This window comes from Manis pentadactyla, chromosome 10, assembly GCF_030020395.1.
Source record: "Manis pentadactyla isolate mManPen7 chromosome 10, mManPen7.hap1, whole genome shotgun sequence".
Lineage (NCBI taxonomy): Eukaryota > Metazoa > Chordata > Mammalia > Pholidota > Manidae > Manis > Manis pentadactyla.
In genome coordinates, this window is record NC_080028.1 from 15,110,680 (window position 1) to 15,129,058 (window position 18,379).

The 18,379-nt window shown below is 40.1% G+C and overlaps 1 protein-coding gene across 2 annotated transcripts in view; it reads right to left on the bottom strand.

Moving 5' to 3' along the window:
• Positions 1-18,379, bottom strand: part of RFX4 (regulatory factor X4) — a 142,451-nt gene that overhangs the window by 106,236 nt on the left and 17,836 nt on the right. For both annotated transcript variants that reach the window (XM_036891502.2, XM_036891501.2), the window contains exon 2: positions 10,924-11,010. In XM_036891502.2, the coding sequence (XP_036747397.2) occupies positions 10,924-11,010 (87 nt within the window). The remainder of the gene's footprint in view (positions 1-10,923; positions 11,011-18,379) is intronic.

Below are 18,379 nucleotides of genomic sequence, written 5' to 3' on the forward strand. Positions count from 1 at the left end.
CCTTGAACAACCTTTTGGTCCCTTAGTTTCATTATCCATAAAATAAGGGTAATAAGAACACTAAGCACAAATTGTGAGGATTAACGGAACTACTTCTGACCCAAGGGGCATGCTATCTAAGTGTCCTCTGTTACTATAATAGCTGTCATTCCTCTGAAGTGTTGTGCTCCCCGACTGGTCCATAGCACTGCTCTGCAAGCCCAACATCCGGGACGGGGTTATCGGCTCCCCGCCCTGTGCTTCCACAGCACCCTGGCTGGTCCCTAGCAGAGCCCTCCTTGCAGGGCATGGTCACTGCTCACTGACCAGTGTGTCTGCCTTGCTAGTTTGCAAGCTCTGCAGGGTAGACTGTATATACCATTGTGGCTCCAGTACACACACATGGACAGAGGCTCAAGAAGTATATGTGGAATGACTAAGACAATACCAAGACTAAATGCTGAAACTACCCATATGATTTCAGTAAGCACACAAAGTAACAACACTACCAGAGAGCCTTTATCGAGGACTTATAATGTGCCAGGCATGGTGCAATGCTCTTTGCTTTATTGTGTTTAATTTTCACAGCTGCCTAAGACAGTGAATGAATGATTTTACATGTGTGAAATATCAAATACAGTGCTTGATGTATGTTTAGTGATTAATCAATATTAGGTCTGATTTTTAATATTACCCCCTTTTACAGAGGAAGAAACTGAGGCTCAGAGAAGTGAAGCAATTTCTCTGGAGTCACACAGGTAGTGGAGGACCCAGGAGGGGGATCCAGGATAGTTGACATCCAAAACCTACCTGAGCCCAAACCTTTATGAGCCTCACTCTCTCTTCCAACCTTTAGTACTGGACTAAAGATTTTAGGGAACCTATTATCTGCCTAATCATTCCTTTTTGGCCTCTATGCTGATTGAATTCATAGTATTTGGGAAACCTGTTCTAGAATATTTCCTGCCTGAAGCCAGTGTGGCAGAGTATAATATTAAAGGAGAAGTTTTCTAAATTAATTACTTTTTTCAAATCCCAGGAAAGGTTCAAGTTCGTGCAAGTCTCTGGTTTCACTTCAAAGTTCTAATTCTATTTCCTTTCATTATACTAACCTGGCTGCACCTGCCCAGATCTCACCTGTTGGGAACATGAGGCTGCCAAACATTTCATTTCCCCTTATCTGCCTCCTTCCCAGCCACTGCAAAGGGCACCAGCTGATGATCTGGGTGCCTGGACTCAAGCCTTTGGCAGTGGGCATCAGCATCTGGCAGCACACCCTCCTCCCCGTGGGAACAGGGCTAAGTCCCAAACAAAACTGTGATGTTGGCAGCAGTGCTCCGAGGGGGCCCCACACCTGCTTCCTTTCACCTCCTCTCTGTGAATTCCTTCATAACCTTGGAGTAGGAAAGGGCCTTTCTAACTTTGATACCAAACCCCAAAGCCATAAAAGAAAATATTGATCAATTTTGCTCCATAAAATATCCAAAGCATCTATATGGAAAAAACCACAGCCTACGTAGAAAGATAGCGCCACTGAGAGAATGGCAATCACCCCACAGACAAGGCTCCCAACCACAGAGAGAGCTCTGATGAAACCCGAAGGAAAAGAAACAAGAACCAGGAAAAAGAAATTGGCAAAGCACATGACACACAGTTGACGGGAAAAATACAAATGCTCTTGATATGTGAAAAGATGATTAATCTCAATGAGCGAAAATGAAAAACTGCACTAAAATACCATTTGTCACTTATCAGACTGGCAAAAATTCAGCCATGAGCACACAACTCTGCCGTGAAGCTGTGAAAAACAGGTGCCCTACTACCTTGCAGGGGAGTGTGAAATGGTGCCTCCCCATCTGGAAGGTCACTTGTCAGATCTACAAGATCCTGTGTGTCCTTTATCCAGGAGCCCCAAGTCTGAGAACAGATCCTAAAGCTACACCTGTACATGTAGGAAATGACCACACATGAGGTTATTCATTAGAGCTTATCTGTAACAACAAAGGTTTGGACATACTGCCCAGTGCTCAACTGGTTAACTAAATCATTATACATGGTCACAGTGGAATACTACACAGCTGTGAAAAAGAGCATGAAAAGACCAAGGATGCACCCTAAGTTCTTACTGATATGGAACACCCCAGGGTTTATTAAGTGAGGAAACCAAGTCACAGCATGATGCACATGGGGTGCTACATTTTTGTGTAAGAAAGTGGCAAAAAAGGTCATATATTTGAATTTTGATTTGCATAAAGAAATAAAATACTGGAAGAAAACATAATTAACACCAGTAATACTGGAAAAATATGCAGTAAATGAATAAAAGTGCTTGCCTCTTGGAACTGAGATGGGAGGAGAGGAGTGGGACAAAGACTTCTCAAGGAGTACTTTTTAAAGCATTTTGATTGTTGAACTATATGAATGCATTATCTATTCAAAAACACTCTAAATTTGAACAAACTGAAAGACCCTATTGGAGAGGGGCATCTGAAGGAAGAATCTATTAAAGGGTTAAGTCCTGGAGTACCAAAAACTGAAAGCAAATTATAAGCGCTCATCATCTGGCATGGATTTACAGGTCTGTTTTCTAATATCCATTTACTTAATACACACTTACCGAGCAACTACTATATACCAGGCCCTACACAGTAAGTGCTAGTGAGACACAGTCAATCAGACATGCTCCCTTCTACTCGGAGAGGAAGGCCCATGGAGGAACTGAGTGGATGTGCAGGGGCCCAAGCAGAGGGTCCATCTATTGGACTGATGAGACTACAGTCAAAGTTTGGGGATGACAAAGTGGCTAAGATCTAAGAAACACCTTTCAAGAGAGAAGAGAACCACAGAGAAGGAGACAAACACACCTGCATTCAAACTCTTCACAAAACTTTAGCCTATTCCTAAGCCACACACTGTAAGAAACCAAAAACTGAGAAGACATCAGCTTACAGGCCAAAGAGCTAGCTGATCACTGATTAGTTGGGGAGTCAGAAGTTGGAGTTCAAGCTGGATCAAGGCAGAGGGGACTTGGTAAATACCCAGTGCTTCCAGCTGTGGGCTAAAAAGGCTATGAACTACAAGTAAAGACCACATCCTTGTAGTAAGCACAAAACTGAAATAGACCAGACTTAACAAAGGCCTAGCATACTCAAGGAAGACCTGCTGGTTCTCTATCTGCCTGCTAGAACAAAATTTAACACTGTTTGAAGGAAGTCAACATAATTCATTCAAAGCTTCTCCAACTTTGTGTCCATAATATCTAGCATTAAATAAAAAACCATAAGGCACACTGAAAAACAGGACCCAAACCAAACCAAACCAAACCAAAACCCCTGAAATTCAAGAGAAAAAAAGAGAACAGTAGATTCAGAGATGGCTCAGACACTAGAGGTATACAACAGGAATTTTAAAAAACTATGTTAAGGTAAAATATGGTCAAAATAGAGGAAATAGAGGAAACAGAAGAAAAATGGAGAATATCAACTGAGATTTGTTGAGAGATTTGTTGAATATCAACATAGACTTGTTGACGTCACCCACAGAAGAAAAAGTACAATGTCTGAAATTAAGATCACTTGGGTAGGTTTAACACCACACTGGACATGATAGAAAATGGGATTTGAGAACTGAAAGGCAGGTCAATAGGAAACACCAGACTGAGGTCCGAAGAGAGAAAAATGGACAAACTAGAGCAGGGCATAAGAAACATATGCGGTACAGTCAAAAGGTTTAATAGTCATGTAACTGGAGTCCCAAAAGGAGGTAAAGGAGTGAATGGGGCAGAAAAAATATCTGAAAAGACTTGGTCAAGAATTTTTACATATTTGGTGAAAGACCACCCACAGAATCAAGAAACTCAGTGAACCTCAAGAAGAAAAAGTGCAAGAAAGTCATACCTATGTATGTAACAGCCAAACTGCTGAAAACTAAAGACAAAAAAAAAATCTTAAAGGCAATCAGAGACAAAAAGACACAATGCATTCAAAGCAGTAAAAATAAATCTGATGACTTATGACTTAACTTTTTAGAAGCCAGAAGACAATGGAACAAAAACTTAAAAATGTTAAAAAGGAGGGCATTAATCTTAGCAGTCTAGAATTCTATATCCAGCAAGAATGTCCTTCAAAAATATAGGTGAAATAAAGATGTTTTTCATGATCTACAAGACACTGCACTATCCAAAAATATTAAAAATGTTTCTTTGGGTTGAAGTAAATATGATCCCAAATGGAAGCATAGACTTGTTGACAGGCATAAAGAGCCCTGCAAAAAGGGTAAATATGTGAATAAACATAAATAAATATTGAATATTTAAAACAATAATAATGATGTGTGGTACTAATGGGAATGTTGTATGGGAAATAAAATACATTAAAACAATAGCAAAGAGATAAATGAAGTTAAACTATGAGCATGTTCATGCCCTGTGCTTGAAGTGGAGAAGGAGTAAAGTGAACTACACCTAAGGGAAGGATACATGTTATAATACCTAAGATAACCACTCTGAAAGAATATATAACTGGAAAGCTAGCAGAGGAAAACATCAAGAAATGTTAAACCACATCAATCCCTCCTAAAAAAGCAAAAGGGGGGAATGAATGACTAAAGACAGGAGAAATCAAAATTAAATAGTAACTTTGTTGATTTAAGTCCAACAATGTAAGCAACTACATTAAATTTAAATGATCTAAATACTCTAATTGAATATAAAGATTATCAGACTGGATTTTTAAAAACTATGTTAGAATCCTTAATATTGAATTCAGAAAGGTTGAAAATAAAAAAATAAGCTATACGAATACCAACTTGATCCTACTGATCTCTACAGAGCATTCGTTCTATCCATTATCTGTAGAACACACATTCTTTACAAGTATGCATGGGCATCTGCCAAAATCGACCATATGTGAGGACAAAAAGCAATTCTTAATAATTTCAAACATTAAAATCCTACAAAATATATTCTCTGACCACAGTGGAATTACAATAGAAACCAGTAACAGAAAGACAACTAGAAAATAACAAAATGCTTAGAAATTAAGCAATAGATTTCTAAATAAAACAGGTAAGAGAAGGAATCACAATAGGAATAAGAAAATAAGTTTAACAGAGTGATAATGAAAGTATGACATCAGAAAAATTATGAGTGAAGCTGAGCAGTGCTTAGAGGAAAATTTATACCATTAAATGCCTATCTTAGAAAAGGTTGAAAATCAATGATCTAAGTGGCTGCCTGAAAAGCTAGAGAAAGACAAAAAATTAAATGTAAACAAGGTAGAAGGAAGGAAACAATAGATAAGAGCAGAAATAAATGAAATAAAAGAAGATATATATTGAGAAAATCAACAAAGCCAGAAGTTGGATCTTTGGAAAGACTAATTGATAAATTATGGCAAGATTGATTAAAAAACACAGAATTGCCAAGACCAGAAATGAAAGCAGACATCACTAAATGGTAAAAACATGACAAAAAAATGCTAATAGTCAAGTTTAAATAACATCATGAAAATAAATTTGAAAATTCAGGCAAAATCAATTCCTTAAAAGTAACAATTTGCTAAAAGTAACATGAAATAGAAAAACATGAATAATATTACTATTTAAAAAATTGAATCCATCATTGAAAACTTTTCTCCAAACCCAGAGGACTTCACATTGAATCATTCCTAATTCTTAAGAAGTAAATAATGTCAATCTTACACAAACTCTTCAGAAGAAATGAAAAAGAAGAAACTTCCCATCTTTTCTTACACAAACTTGTATAATCATGACACTAAAACCTGATAAGGACATTGTAAGAAAGGAAAATCATAAGCTAATACAGTCTCATTAATATAGATACTAAAATTCTTAATAAAATAGTAGTCAATCTAACCTAAAAAAGATAATTCTTCTGACCAAGTGCAGTTTATTCCAGGAATGCAAGGTTGGTTTAACATTTAAAAATCAATCAATGTAATTCACAACGTTAATAGAATAAAGGACAAAAACAAATGATCATCTCAAAAGATGTAGAAAAAACACCTGATTAGTTCAAAACCCATACAAGAAAAATCACTCAGCAAACCAGGGATTTGATAATGAGTATATACAAAAAATCCACAACAAACATCATACCCAATGGTGAAACACTAAGTGTTTTTCCCCCGTAGGTTGGGAATAAGACAAGGATGTTTACTATTGTTACTTCAACTCAATATTGCACTAGAAGTCCCAGTCAGGGCACTAACGCATAGAAAGAAAAATATAAAGACTATAAAAGAAGATTAAAAAATTACCATTATTCTCACATGATACAATTATATTCATAGAAAATTAAAAAAAAACCAAACTCATAATTAAAAGTGAATTTAGCAAAGTGAATGGAGACTTTTTCATTATCTAAAAAATCAATTGCATTTTCATATGTTAGCAACTAACCATTAGAAAAAAATTTTAAATAATGCTACTTACAATAACACTGAAAAATATCAGTTACCTGGAAATAACTCCAATAAAAGATGTACAAAATCTCTACACTGAAATCTACTGAGAGAAATTAAAGGCCATTCAAGACACAGTGGTAATACCAAATACATGGATTGGAAATTTGATGTTGGTAAGATGTCAGTTCTTCTCAAATTTATTATAGATTCAATGTGATCCCAGTCAAAATCCTGGAAGGTTTTTTTTGTGTGTGTGCATGTGTGCATGTGCGCATGTGAAAATTGACAGGCTGGTTCTAAAATCTGTATGGAAATGTTAAGAACTTAAATTAACCAAAACACTCTTGAAGAAGAAACATCTTATGCCAGCAGATATCACAACTAATTATAAAGTGAAGTAATAAGGTGACCCAAAAATAGATAGTCAATGGTTCAGAATAAAGGTCAAGACATAGATGCACATGACATGATCTCCTCATTCATGATCAGTGGGTAAAGGATATTCTTTTTGACAAAAGTTGCTCTATCAGTCAAAAATTAAAAATAAAAAAAGAACTATGACTCCTCCCTCACTTTGCATATAAAAGTTCCAGATGGATTGCTGATATCAAAGTAAAAGGTAAAATTTCTTCTAGATAATAATGTGAAAATTAGATTACTGACCTTGACGTAGGCAGATTTCTCATAGGAAACAAAAAGCACTAACTATAAAAGGAAAACATTGATAGACCAGATTTATTAGAACTAAGAACTTCCATGCATTGATAGATACCACTAAGAGAATGAAAGGCAGACCACCAATTAAGAGAAGATGTTTGCAATACTTTCTTCTCCTATTATCTCCTATTTGAAATATAAAAACAATTCTTACAAATCATTAAGGAAAAGATAAAACAGCACAATTTAAAAAAAAACTGACAGGCAAAAGACCTGAACAGGTAGTTCACAAAAGAGGATATCCACAGAATATTTAGAGCACCAATCCTTCTCAAACTCTTCCAAAAAATAGAAAAGGATGGAACACTACCAAACTCATTCTATTAGGCCAGCATTACCCTGATACAAAAGTCAGACAAATACACTACAAGAAAAGAAAACTACAGATTAATATCCTTTATGAATATTGAAATTATTATGAAAATTCCCAACAAATACTAGCAAACAGAATTCAACAATGTGTTAAAAGGATTATATACCATGACTAGGTGGAGTTTTTTATACTTGAGTGCAAGGATGGGTCAACATACAAAAATCAATCAATGTAATATACCATATTAACAAAATACCCACATTATCATCTTAATTGATGCAGAAAAAGCATTTGACAAAATTCAACACTTTTATGACAAAAACAATTGTAAAACAGGAATAGAAGAAAACCTCAACATAAGAAAAACCTATATGAGCAATTCACAGCAAATACACTCAATGGTGAAAGACTGAAAGCTTTTTCTCTAAGATCATAAGTAAGACAAGGATGCTCACTTTTGCCAAATCTATTCAATATAGTACTGGAGGTCCAATCAGAGCAATTGGACATGATTACACACACCCACACACCCACACCCACAAGCAAAATTGCTAGAATAAATTCAGCAAAGTTGCAAGATACAATTCAACACATGGAAATCAGTTACATTCTTTATACTAACAATGAGCAATCCAAAAAGAAGTTAAGAAAACAATTCTATTTACAATATCAAAAGGAATAAAATACTTAAGAATAAACTTAACCAAGGAAGCAAAAGACTTGTACACTAAAAACCATAGTGTTGCTGAAAGAAATTATAAATGACAACAATAAATGGAAAGACATCTTGTGTTCATGGATTGGAAAACTTAATATTTTTAAGATGTTATTACTATGCAAAATGACCTACAGATTCAATGTAACCCCTATCAAAATCCTACCATTTTTTTGCAGAAATTGAAAAATCCATCCTAAAATTCACAAGGACTCTAAAGGGACTCTGCATAGTCAAAACAATCCTGAAAAACAATTAAATGTTGGAGGTCTCACATCACCTGATTTCAAAACTTAGTACAAAGCTATAATTATCAAAATAGTGTGGTACTGGCATACAGGCAGACATATAGGCCAACATAAGAGAATAGAGAGCCCAAAATAAACCTTCGCATTATGGTTAAGGATTTTTGACAAGGGTGTCAAGATTCAACAGATGGTGTTGGGAAAACTGGATATCCACATGCAAAAGAATGAATGTGGACCATATACAAAAATTAACTCAAAATGGATCAAAGACCTAAACATAAGAGATAAAATTATAAAACTCTTGGAAGGAAAACATAGACAAAACCTTCATGATATTGGTTTTGGTAATATACCAGAAGCATAAGCAACCAAAGAAAATTGATAAACTGGACTACATAAAAATTAAAAATATCTGTGCATCAGAGAACACAATCAACAGAGTGAAGGGCAACCTATGAAATGGAAGAAAATACTTGCATATCATATATCTGATAGGGGGTAATATGCAGAATATATAAATAACTCCCATAATTCAACAACAAAAAAATAAACATTTCAATTAAAAATGAGCAAAAGACTTGAATAGACATTTCTCCAAATATATACAAATGATCAATGCACATGAAAAGAGCTCAACATCAGTAATCATTAGGAAAATACACATCAAAATCACAAAATACTACTTTACACCCTTTAGGATGGCTATTATTAAAAAAAAAAAAGGATTGGCAAGGATGAAACTGGTGCAGCTGTTATGGAACACAGTATGGCAGTTCCTCAAAATACTAAACATAGGATTACCATATGATCCAACACTTCCACTTCTGGGTATATACTCAAAAGAATTGAAAACAGGAACTCGAACAGATATTTGTACACCCAAGTTCATAGCAGCGTTTTTTTTACAGTAGCCGAAAGGGGGAAACAACTCAAATGTCTATCAATGGAAGAATGGATAAGCAAAATATGATATATACATACAATGGAATGTCATTCAGCCTTAAAAAGAAAGAAAAATTTGACACATGCTACAACACGAATGAACCTTGAATATATTATGCTAAGTGCAATAAGCCAGTCACACGAGGACAAATACTGGGTGATTCCACTTACATGAGATATTGAGATGAATCAAATTAATCAAGGCAGGAAGTATAGTAGTTGCCAGGGACTGGGGCAGGGGCAATGGGAAGTTATTGTTTAATGGGTACAGAGTTTCAGTTTGGAAAGATGAAAAAGGTTCTGGAAATGGATGGTGGTGATGGCTGCACAAAGCAAAATGTAGTAGGTACTACTGAACTGTTCCTTAAAATGATAAATTCTATGTTAGTATATATTACCACAATAAAATAATACTAAAAAAAGAATGTTCAGGGATGCTTAAGAAATAATTGGAAACTAGAAACCACTTAAATATCCATCAACATTTAAGTAGACACATAAGATGTGAGATATGTGGAATACTATGCAGCCATGGAAAAGAAAAGGACCACTGCTACAAACAGCAGCATTGATGGGTGTCACAGACATCATGTTAAGTGGAAAAAGTCTACATACAAAAGAATACTGAGTCTATGAGTCTATTTACATGTTTCAAAACTAGGCAAAATCAAACTACAGTGATAAGAACTCAGGACAGTAGTTATTGACAGGGATGAGACCTGAGGGAGCCTCCCCAGGTGCTAGAAATGTTCTCTCTCTTCTCTGGGTGGTGGTGACACAGAGGATACAAGATATTCATCAAACTATTCACATAAGATTTGTGTACTTTATGTTTGATTTATCTCAGTTTTACAGAATGAAGCAAAATAGTGATGATGGAATGACAAAGAGATAAGGGACTCTGAAAAGGACTTGGGAATGAAGTTGTTCAGTATACTAATGCACGCCCATGAGGATTATGGAGTGGGTGGTCCCTGGCCCATTCTTTGAGAAAACTGCACTAAGGAGATGTACTTTACAAACCAAGGGAGAAAGACACACTGTCCCTGCTGGAAATGACATTTATAATAAGCTGCCCCCCTTTTTTAGTGCTTAAGAGACAAATACAAGTTCCAAGTGACCTTTGCTCTTATCACAAGTCATCCAGAAGCCCAGCCATAACTCAGGGAAAGGTGTGAACACAGCAGTTTATATCCTTCTATTAACATCAATTCTCTAGTCCAAAGTCCAGGAGAAGGTTTTACTTTCAAACAGCAAGGACATTCGTGACTCTAAAACAATCTCATGACACCCTACTTTAAACCCACATCTACAGTGTGACATGGAGAATAGCCTTTTCTATTTGGGATCCACATTTGCCCAAGTGTAATGGGGTCTTTGGGAGCTCAGATAATGTGAATGTGTAAACAGCAAGTGTTTGCCATGGCCTTGGTTCCACATCCACCTGACTGGGTAGCACTCCCTACTGCAGAATATGGCCAGAGAGTCTCTCATTTCAGGTGACTTGCCCAATCTTAGCATTCTAGAAGCACTATTCCTGGCTATGTCTAGGACTGCATGGAAGAATGAGTTGTAAGCACTTACTTTCATCATTAGAAACATTCCCCAGAGATGTGTGGCTGGAATAACGTTTGTTTTCACTTTCGTTGAGACATCTTTCAATCCAGCTCTCTGGGGATGGAAAAAGAAAGAAAATTACAGAATTGCAGATTGCAGAATTGCTGCTGGTGTTTGTGAAGAGACAGGAGCATCATAAACACATTACATTTAAATGCCCATCCAGTTTATCTGAGATCTGTCCTGACTGGGATTGGATTTTACATAAAGCTCCACATATACCATTGCTGAAGAGAAGTCCCACTTGAGTATTTCTTGGTCAAATTCTAATCCTGGAGTATGCATATCCCAATAGCACCAACTAAGGATTATCTTTCTTTGCAAAGAGGATATATTCTGGTGAAGTAGTTTGTAAAACAAAATCTGGTCAACTGAATCACTGATGGTGATTTGCAGATTTGTAAATTAGCAGCAGAACCCTTTCTTTAGAAGAAGAGAGAAAAAAGAACAGATGAAACCCTGAAGGCTCTGGCTGAAGTAGGGAAAGAGGGGAGGAAACCTTGCAGCTCACCTCCCTTTACCCAGTGGTCCCTGAAGGGGATCTTTCAAGCACAGACCAAAAGCTGCTGCAGGAAGAGATATCAAGAGCTCTCTGTTAGTAATATAGTATTTTAAAATTACAAAAAAAAAAGGTTTTTAAAACCTAATTCCTAAGTAAGTACATACCAGTGTACTTCCCACAATGTAGCATAATGCTGGTTCCGTCCACTACATCATCCACTATTCATTCATGCAACTTCAGCTAAGTACAGTCAGTTCTGCCATAATGCCTATTTTTAAAATAAGAACGTGTTCCAATGCAGGTAATATATAGGGAATGATTTGAACACTGAGCAGACTTTGTGTTTGCTTTTGGATTTCTTTCATAAGAGCCACCAGGTAATGCAGAAAACTGCACACAGCTTTCTGAGCCCGAGAGGAATATGTAAAATTCATATGTGCTCACATCCCAAACATCTACCAGCTATAGTTCTCGGTGTGTATTATGAGCCATACTTGCATTCCACCACTTCACAATAACTCCAAGCTGCAGTCCTTCTGACATCTACTTCTAAAAACTTCAGGTATGTTCCAAGGTGAAGTGCCATACTTACTGTATTTGTTTATCTCAGCCTTCTAATAGGTGCAAACCTGTGCTATCATTTTTATTAGGCTTTAAAAAAAAACATATCTCTGACAAGGTTTTTGAATGTTGGTCTCTAGCTTATTTTCCAATAAACTCTGTGGGCTTCATTGCATAATTTTGCAGGGTGGTGATTTTTAGGAATGCATATGTGGTGTTAGAGCAGAACTGAGCATACCGCTGGCTGTGTGCTTTCTGACTGCTTTTGCAGTCTCCCATTGCCGACTTTATGATATGGGAGCTAGCATTTATTGAACTCCTGTTTTAACGCGCCAGGCCCTTGGCACATATTATCTCATTGTGTTCAACAACTCTCAGAAGTAAAGATTTTAATCTCCATTTTTTCCTAGAAAGCAACTGAAGCTTAGAGAGATGACTATGACTCCTCATAATTCAAAGAGCTGAAGAAAAGCTCATTAGTTAACACCTTAGGTGTTATATAGCAGATCATAAAAAGAAGACACGGGGAAAGCAAATGCAAACAGCAGGGAGAAATGTTAGGTTTTGTTTTGTATTTTATGTCTCAACAAATTGCTCTTTTAAAAGCTGCTTCCAAAATTGTAAATAAGTATGGGGAAAATATCCACGGGAAGGAACAAGAGCCAGCTTGTTAAGAGGATACGGAAATCTGGTATTTCTGAGGAAACACTGAGCAGCAGAGAAATTCAAAACGTTAAATGCTACCCTTTCCAGATCTCCAAGGCACAGCGTAGAAACAAATGGCTCATAAGATTTTCAAAGCTTTGATGGCACAAGGCAAATATGTGTCATCACATCTTATCCAAAATTGCATCTGGATACAAATCTCCAGGATTCTTTTCTGGATTCTCCAGAATGTCTCCTCTCAGATTCTAATCCCTTCAAGTCTTGGCACATCTTTCCAAGCAACAGTCATGGCTGACTTGGAATGGCATTTACTAAAATTTGCAGCCCCTTCCTCCGTCAAACCATACCACCTACAGCAATTTCTGTTGGTCTGTGCCAACCCCTGGTCCTCCTAGCAAGGCATGCACAACTAGTTAATCTTTCGGGCATGTGTGCACACACACTCATGCATACACTCCCTCCCTTTCAACAGAAACAGGGAACTAAGAGAAATAAGAGAAATACTCTCCCTCTCCCCGATTTGTCTGTGCCAGGATCAGCCTTGTTAAAACTGTGGACTCTTTAGAAGGGCCTATTCTTACAGGTCAGAATCCCCAGTGATTGGTGGGACACTCCCTGAAGAACTCACAGTAACATTCCAGAGAGGAGCTGGCTCAAAACACCACACGGGCCAAGAGTGCAACACCTGCCCACGAGAGTGCAAGTCAAGGAGGAACTTCCCTGAAGGCTATACCTCCCCTCCATACTGCCCTCTCCCAACACTGGAGAGACAAAAGCAAGGTCACCAGCAGGGAGAGAGGACTAGAAGTGCCTTGAAAAAAAGGGCAGGCATCTCACCGAGTAACACTTTCTCCCACCCACTGCCCCATTGCACCCACTCAAGTCTCTCTGACCCCAGGGCCTAGGCCTGTAGCCACTCTGCTCCCCACTCGGCTCCCTGGGGCTACACAGAGTGACTGGTCTCTCTTGCATATGGCAGATCTAAGAACACAACCATCATGTCTCCGTTGTTCTGGCCAGGGTACCCCACATAAATGTCAGCTTTTTCTTGGAAGAAACGGTTCCCACTTTTTTTGCCATCCTTGTTCACTTGCTTCTGGCTGTGTGAATCCACGTCCACTTGGACGTGGGGCACCCAGGATGCACTCTGAGGGTGCAGACCATGGTCCAAGCAGAACCATCACTGCTGCTGCTCTGGCCACTTGGAGTTTTCAGGACATTCATTCTAAACTGCATGGATGCAACACTCTGAAATACTAAACAGGCCATAGGCCTCGGGTCCACAGTGCTCTTTGACCTCTGCCTTCTTCCTTAGCGAGGCCCTCAACAGCAGCATCTGCAACCCATGTCCCTAAGTCAGGTTACTCCATATGATTAGAAGGCCTCTTTTCAGGTCACCTGAGATAAACTTTACATCCTTTAAAACTAGTAACAATAGATTTTGGTCTTGCAAAGATCAAGAATTACTTGACCAGAATGACAGGTATATTGAACTTCTAATAAGGCACTATGTTAACTTACTTATTTGTAGACTTTTTATTTCATCATAATGAAGGCCACCATATATTGTGCCTTTATGGGCCAGGCATTGTGCTAATGCACCACATATACCACCTTAATCCTCATGACGACCCTATGAGGTAGGTGCTATTAATAGGTACCTTTTAGAGAGGAGAAAACTAAGGCTCAGAAAGATTAGGTGACTTGCCCAAAGTCACCCAGCTAGTAAGTGGCAGGTCCAGCCTTCCAACTCAGGTCATAACCAAAATGTTTTTCCCAGTGTGAACTGAGCTCTCTTCCTATGGTGCATGTGGTCTCCAGGACACAGCGCCAGTACTGCAGTGCTGCTCACAGTCTGCCATGCATTCAGACTTTTCACTGAAACTCGACTTCCATAGTATAATTTTTGCTAAATTGAATGTTTGCCAGCCTTTGTTACACACAGCAGGCTCTTCAGTTTAGAACTTAAACATCTTAAGAATGAAGCCCCTTTTATTCTCTTTCTTTTGACTCTCCACTAGTACCTGGTATAAAGATTTTCCTGTACTCTGGCCTCAGTAAATGTTACGTTGTTGACACACGTGCTATACAAGGATGCACAACATATAGATAGATACGTGCACATATCTATAGAATTTCCTAGTCCTTTTCTTTTTTGCCACATAAGACATGAAAAAGTACAACACATCCAAGGCAATTTTTCCAAATAAAAAGAGCAAAATTCAACCAACATTTATTTTGTACCTTCCAGATAAAAGAAAGCTGCAGTAAAGGGAAGCTGTGAGTGACAGAGACATGAACAAGGCTGGCTTCTGCCCTCTAGTTGCCATCTAGAGAGGAAGGCAGATGCGACTCCCCAACTCCTGAGTGCAGGGACCCTGTCATTTTTGTTCCCCCAGTGAGTGACAGTGTGCCTGGCCCCACAGTAGCCGAACAATAAATGTGTGTTGTTGCATTACTTTTTTTGAAAAACAATTTTAAGTCAGATAAACCTTGAAGTTTACAGAGCACACTGACATGGAAAACCTGATCTGAGCTTCACAGTTCACCTTGTAAGACAGAAATTCATCCCACTTTACAGATAAGAAAACGGGGGCTTAGAACACCACACCAGCTTGTTGGCAGTGGCTTGGCCAAGGTCACACAGTTAGAAGGTTTAAGGTCAGAATTCTAACCAGATCATCAATCCCCAAAGCCTATGCCTTTTCTTCTTGCTGCAACATGTACATCATGTTGTTCTTAGATTATCCAACCAACCATCCATCCATCCATCCATCCACTCTTTTAGCAAATACTTATCACGAATCTTCAGTGTAAAGTTTCAACAGAAGAGAGAGACAAGTACTGTTTAACAGGAAGCCAGTGTATTATGGCAAGATGCCTCTGGTGGGCCAGGGTGTCAGGACCTGAAAATATCTTATTTATGTATTTTTAAAATTATTTTCCCCATCTTAAAAATATAAGTTCTAACAACCTCATCTATCTCATTCAGTGCTTAGTCCCCAGCAGCCTGGCGTGGTGAGACACACAGAGCTGGTGGAGATGGTTGTGACGAGGTGAAGCAGGGTGAGGAAACAGAATGATGGGCGCGGGGCCCTCCCCCAGAAAGGTCCCTGAGAAGAAACAGCATTTGCGCTGAGACTGAGTGCAGTGAAGGAGCAAAGCTTTTGAAGGTTTCCAGAGAGGGGAGCCCAAAGGCAAAGGCCCTGAGGCGGGGTCATGCGTGACCTATGTGAGGAATGGCAGGACGGCCCAGTGGCCGAGGTGGAGTCGCCAACAGGGGGTCAGCACAAGATGAAAGAGAAGACAGAGGCAGGCTGGGAGGAATGCGGGGTTTGCAGCCAGAGCAAGTGGATTTCAAATCCCAGTCCTGCCACTTCCACGCTATGCTAACACTGATGTCAGAATGATTCCTGAACCTTCTTAAAGCACCAACTCCCAGGTTCTCCAAAGATTAACTGAAATCATACATGAAGCATTCCGCATGCTTGGCTCTGGGGGCCACAGAGTCGAGGAAAGCCTGTCTCTGTCCACAGGGAGCTCACGGCCGAGTGACAGGGACAGGCAGTAACGGGCATGTGCAGCATTTCTTGAGTGCCCTCTCCCTGACCAGTCACCCTGCTGCACATGCCTCACCTCTGCTCGTCACAGCAACTCTGAGGAAGAGCCTTCAACAACTGTGACGTGTGACAGGGAAACTGAGCCTCAGAGAAGCTAAGTCCTGTCGCCCGGCCGGCTGTGGCGGAGCCGGGTCAGGCCTGTCTGCCTCTGAAGCCCACTTGCACTGGCTGCAGCACGCTGCCTCGAGAACCCACCAGGTAACCAGGAGTATGTTTGTTACTATAATAAGGTGCTGTGAGGGCACAAAGGAGGGGGCTTCCAGCTCCGCCTGAGGGATTCACACAAGGGATGGCATTTCAGCTGGTCCTTGAAGGATTCAGCATCTGCCAGGCCAAAAAAGAAAGAAAGGCATATTAGGCAAAAAGGCCGCTGTCACAAAGGCACAAAGCGGGTTCTGGGAAAGGCGAAGGGTTCCCTGGCCCGTGACCCCAGGAGTGGTGGGAGACCTTTGGGAGGGTCGGTTAGGAGAGGTTGTGAAGGCCTCGCCCACCAGGCCTCGAAGCCTGTGAGCAGCCGGGAACCAGCCCTGAGTTTTAAGCACTGGGGGAGTAACCTGCGGAGCGTCGTTCCTGAGGAACTGGATGAGAACAGGGAGTTCTTGACTTATGTAATACCTGGAGCAACGCCGCCTGACTTATAAAGTATCACTGGGTTTTAACAGAAGGTGTTTTCACACTCTCCATATCAACAGTGCTTCAGGGCACTGTCCTGGGGCCTACGTTAGGAATTCACAGTTTTAGAAGTACTCCATTAAAAACCTGACACATCATACTCACAGCTACCCAAGGGGGGCCAGGCCCCAGGTCCTCTGTAGGCGCTGGAGAGCACCCCAGGCTCCCCTCCCCCAGCCCTGGCCATTACCAGTGGAACCATGCCAGCAAGGCCTGCTCCTGTCTCCCCCGACACCTGGCTGTGCTTTCCTCTGGATCATTCAGCCCCTTTTTCCGTCTCCCTGGGCTCCCCAGGGTGGTGACACACAGGAATGTGTGGAAAGTCTGGGTCCCAGGAAGTAGGCGGCTGTGGCCTCTCTGAGGGGCCTCAGGTCAGTGGGTTGCCATGGTGACGCCACAGGCCCTGCCCCAGGGGCCTCTGGGTTCCAGGAAGGAGCCCCAGGCCTGCCTGCCAGGGACGGCCCCACCCTGACCCTGCCTTTATGCCTTCCCTCTCTCACCAAATACTGATTTAGGGCCGACTGTATGCCAGGCTCGGACGATCTAGCGATGAACACGGTAGACAAGGTCCCTGCTTTTAGGGAGCTTATATTCTGTGGTGGAAACAGACAAAAACAAGTAACAAGTTAACTTCAGAACAGAACAGGGGTTAAGAAAAAAAAATGAAGCGACAGAATGGGATAGAGATGGGGGTGCTGTTTTAGGTAGCGGGACACTGAGGGCTTCTCGGAAGAGGAGATGTTGGAGCCAGCGCAAAGGCCTGCGTAGGAGTGGGCTGGGAGAGTGTGAAGAAGAGCCAGAACCAGCGTGGTGGAGGACGAGGAGGAAGGGGGTGAGCAGCAGGAAATGAGGTCAGACGTTAGGAAGGGCCTAAAGTTTGCAGGGACTTGCTGGCCGTAGTAAGAACCTCACGTTCATTCCAGATGTGCTAAAAAGCTATGGGAGGGCTTCAAGCAGGTGCACTGGCTCTGAAAGGGCAGCCTCGTAGGGGATGTACATTCAGTCATCCCCTATGGTCCCCGCCTATCCAGAGCTTTGCCCTCTGTGGTTTCAGATACCTGCTTCAAACACAGTCTGGAACACGATGGTCCTCTTCCTGTCACACTGTCAGGTCAGTAGTAACTTAACACCACGTCCCAGCGCCTACATCATTCGCCTCACTTCATCTCATCACATAGGCATTTCATCATCTCATGACATCACCGGAAGGGTAAGTACAGTATAAGAGAGTTTGATAATGACACCAAAATTTAAAAATAATAATAACAATTAAAAAAAAAGATATCTTCAGGAAATAAATTACGAAGGAACATATAAATTATATTTGTACATTTAATAAGAATTTTTTATGATATATAAAGTCATATGAATAAAAGTAGAAATCTAAAAAAAAAAAAAGATA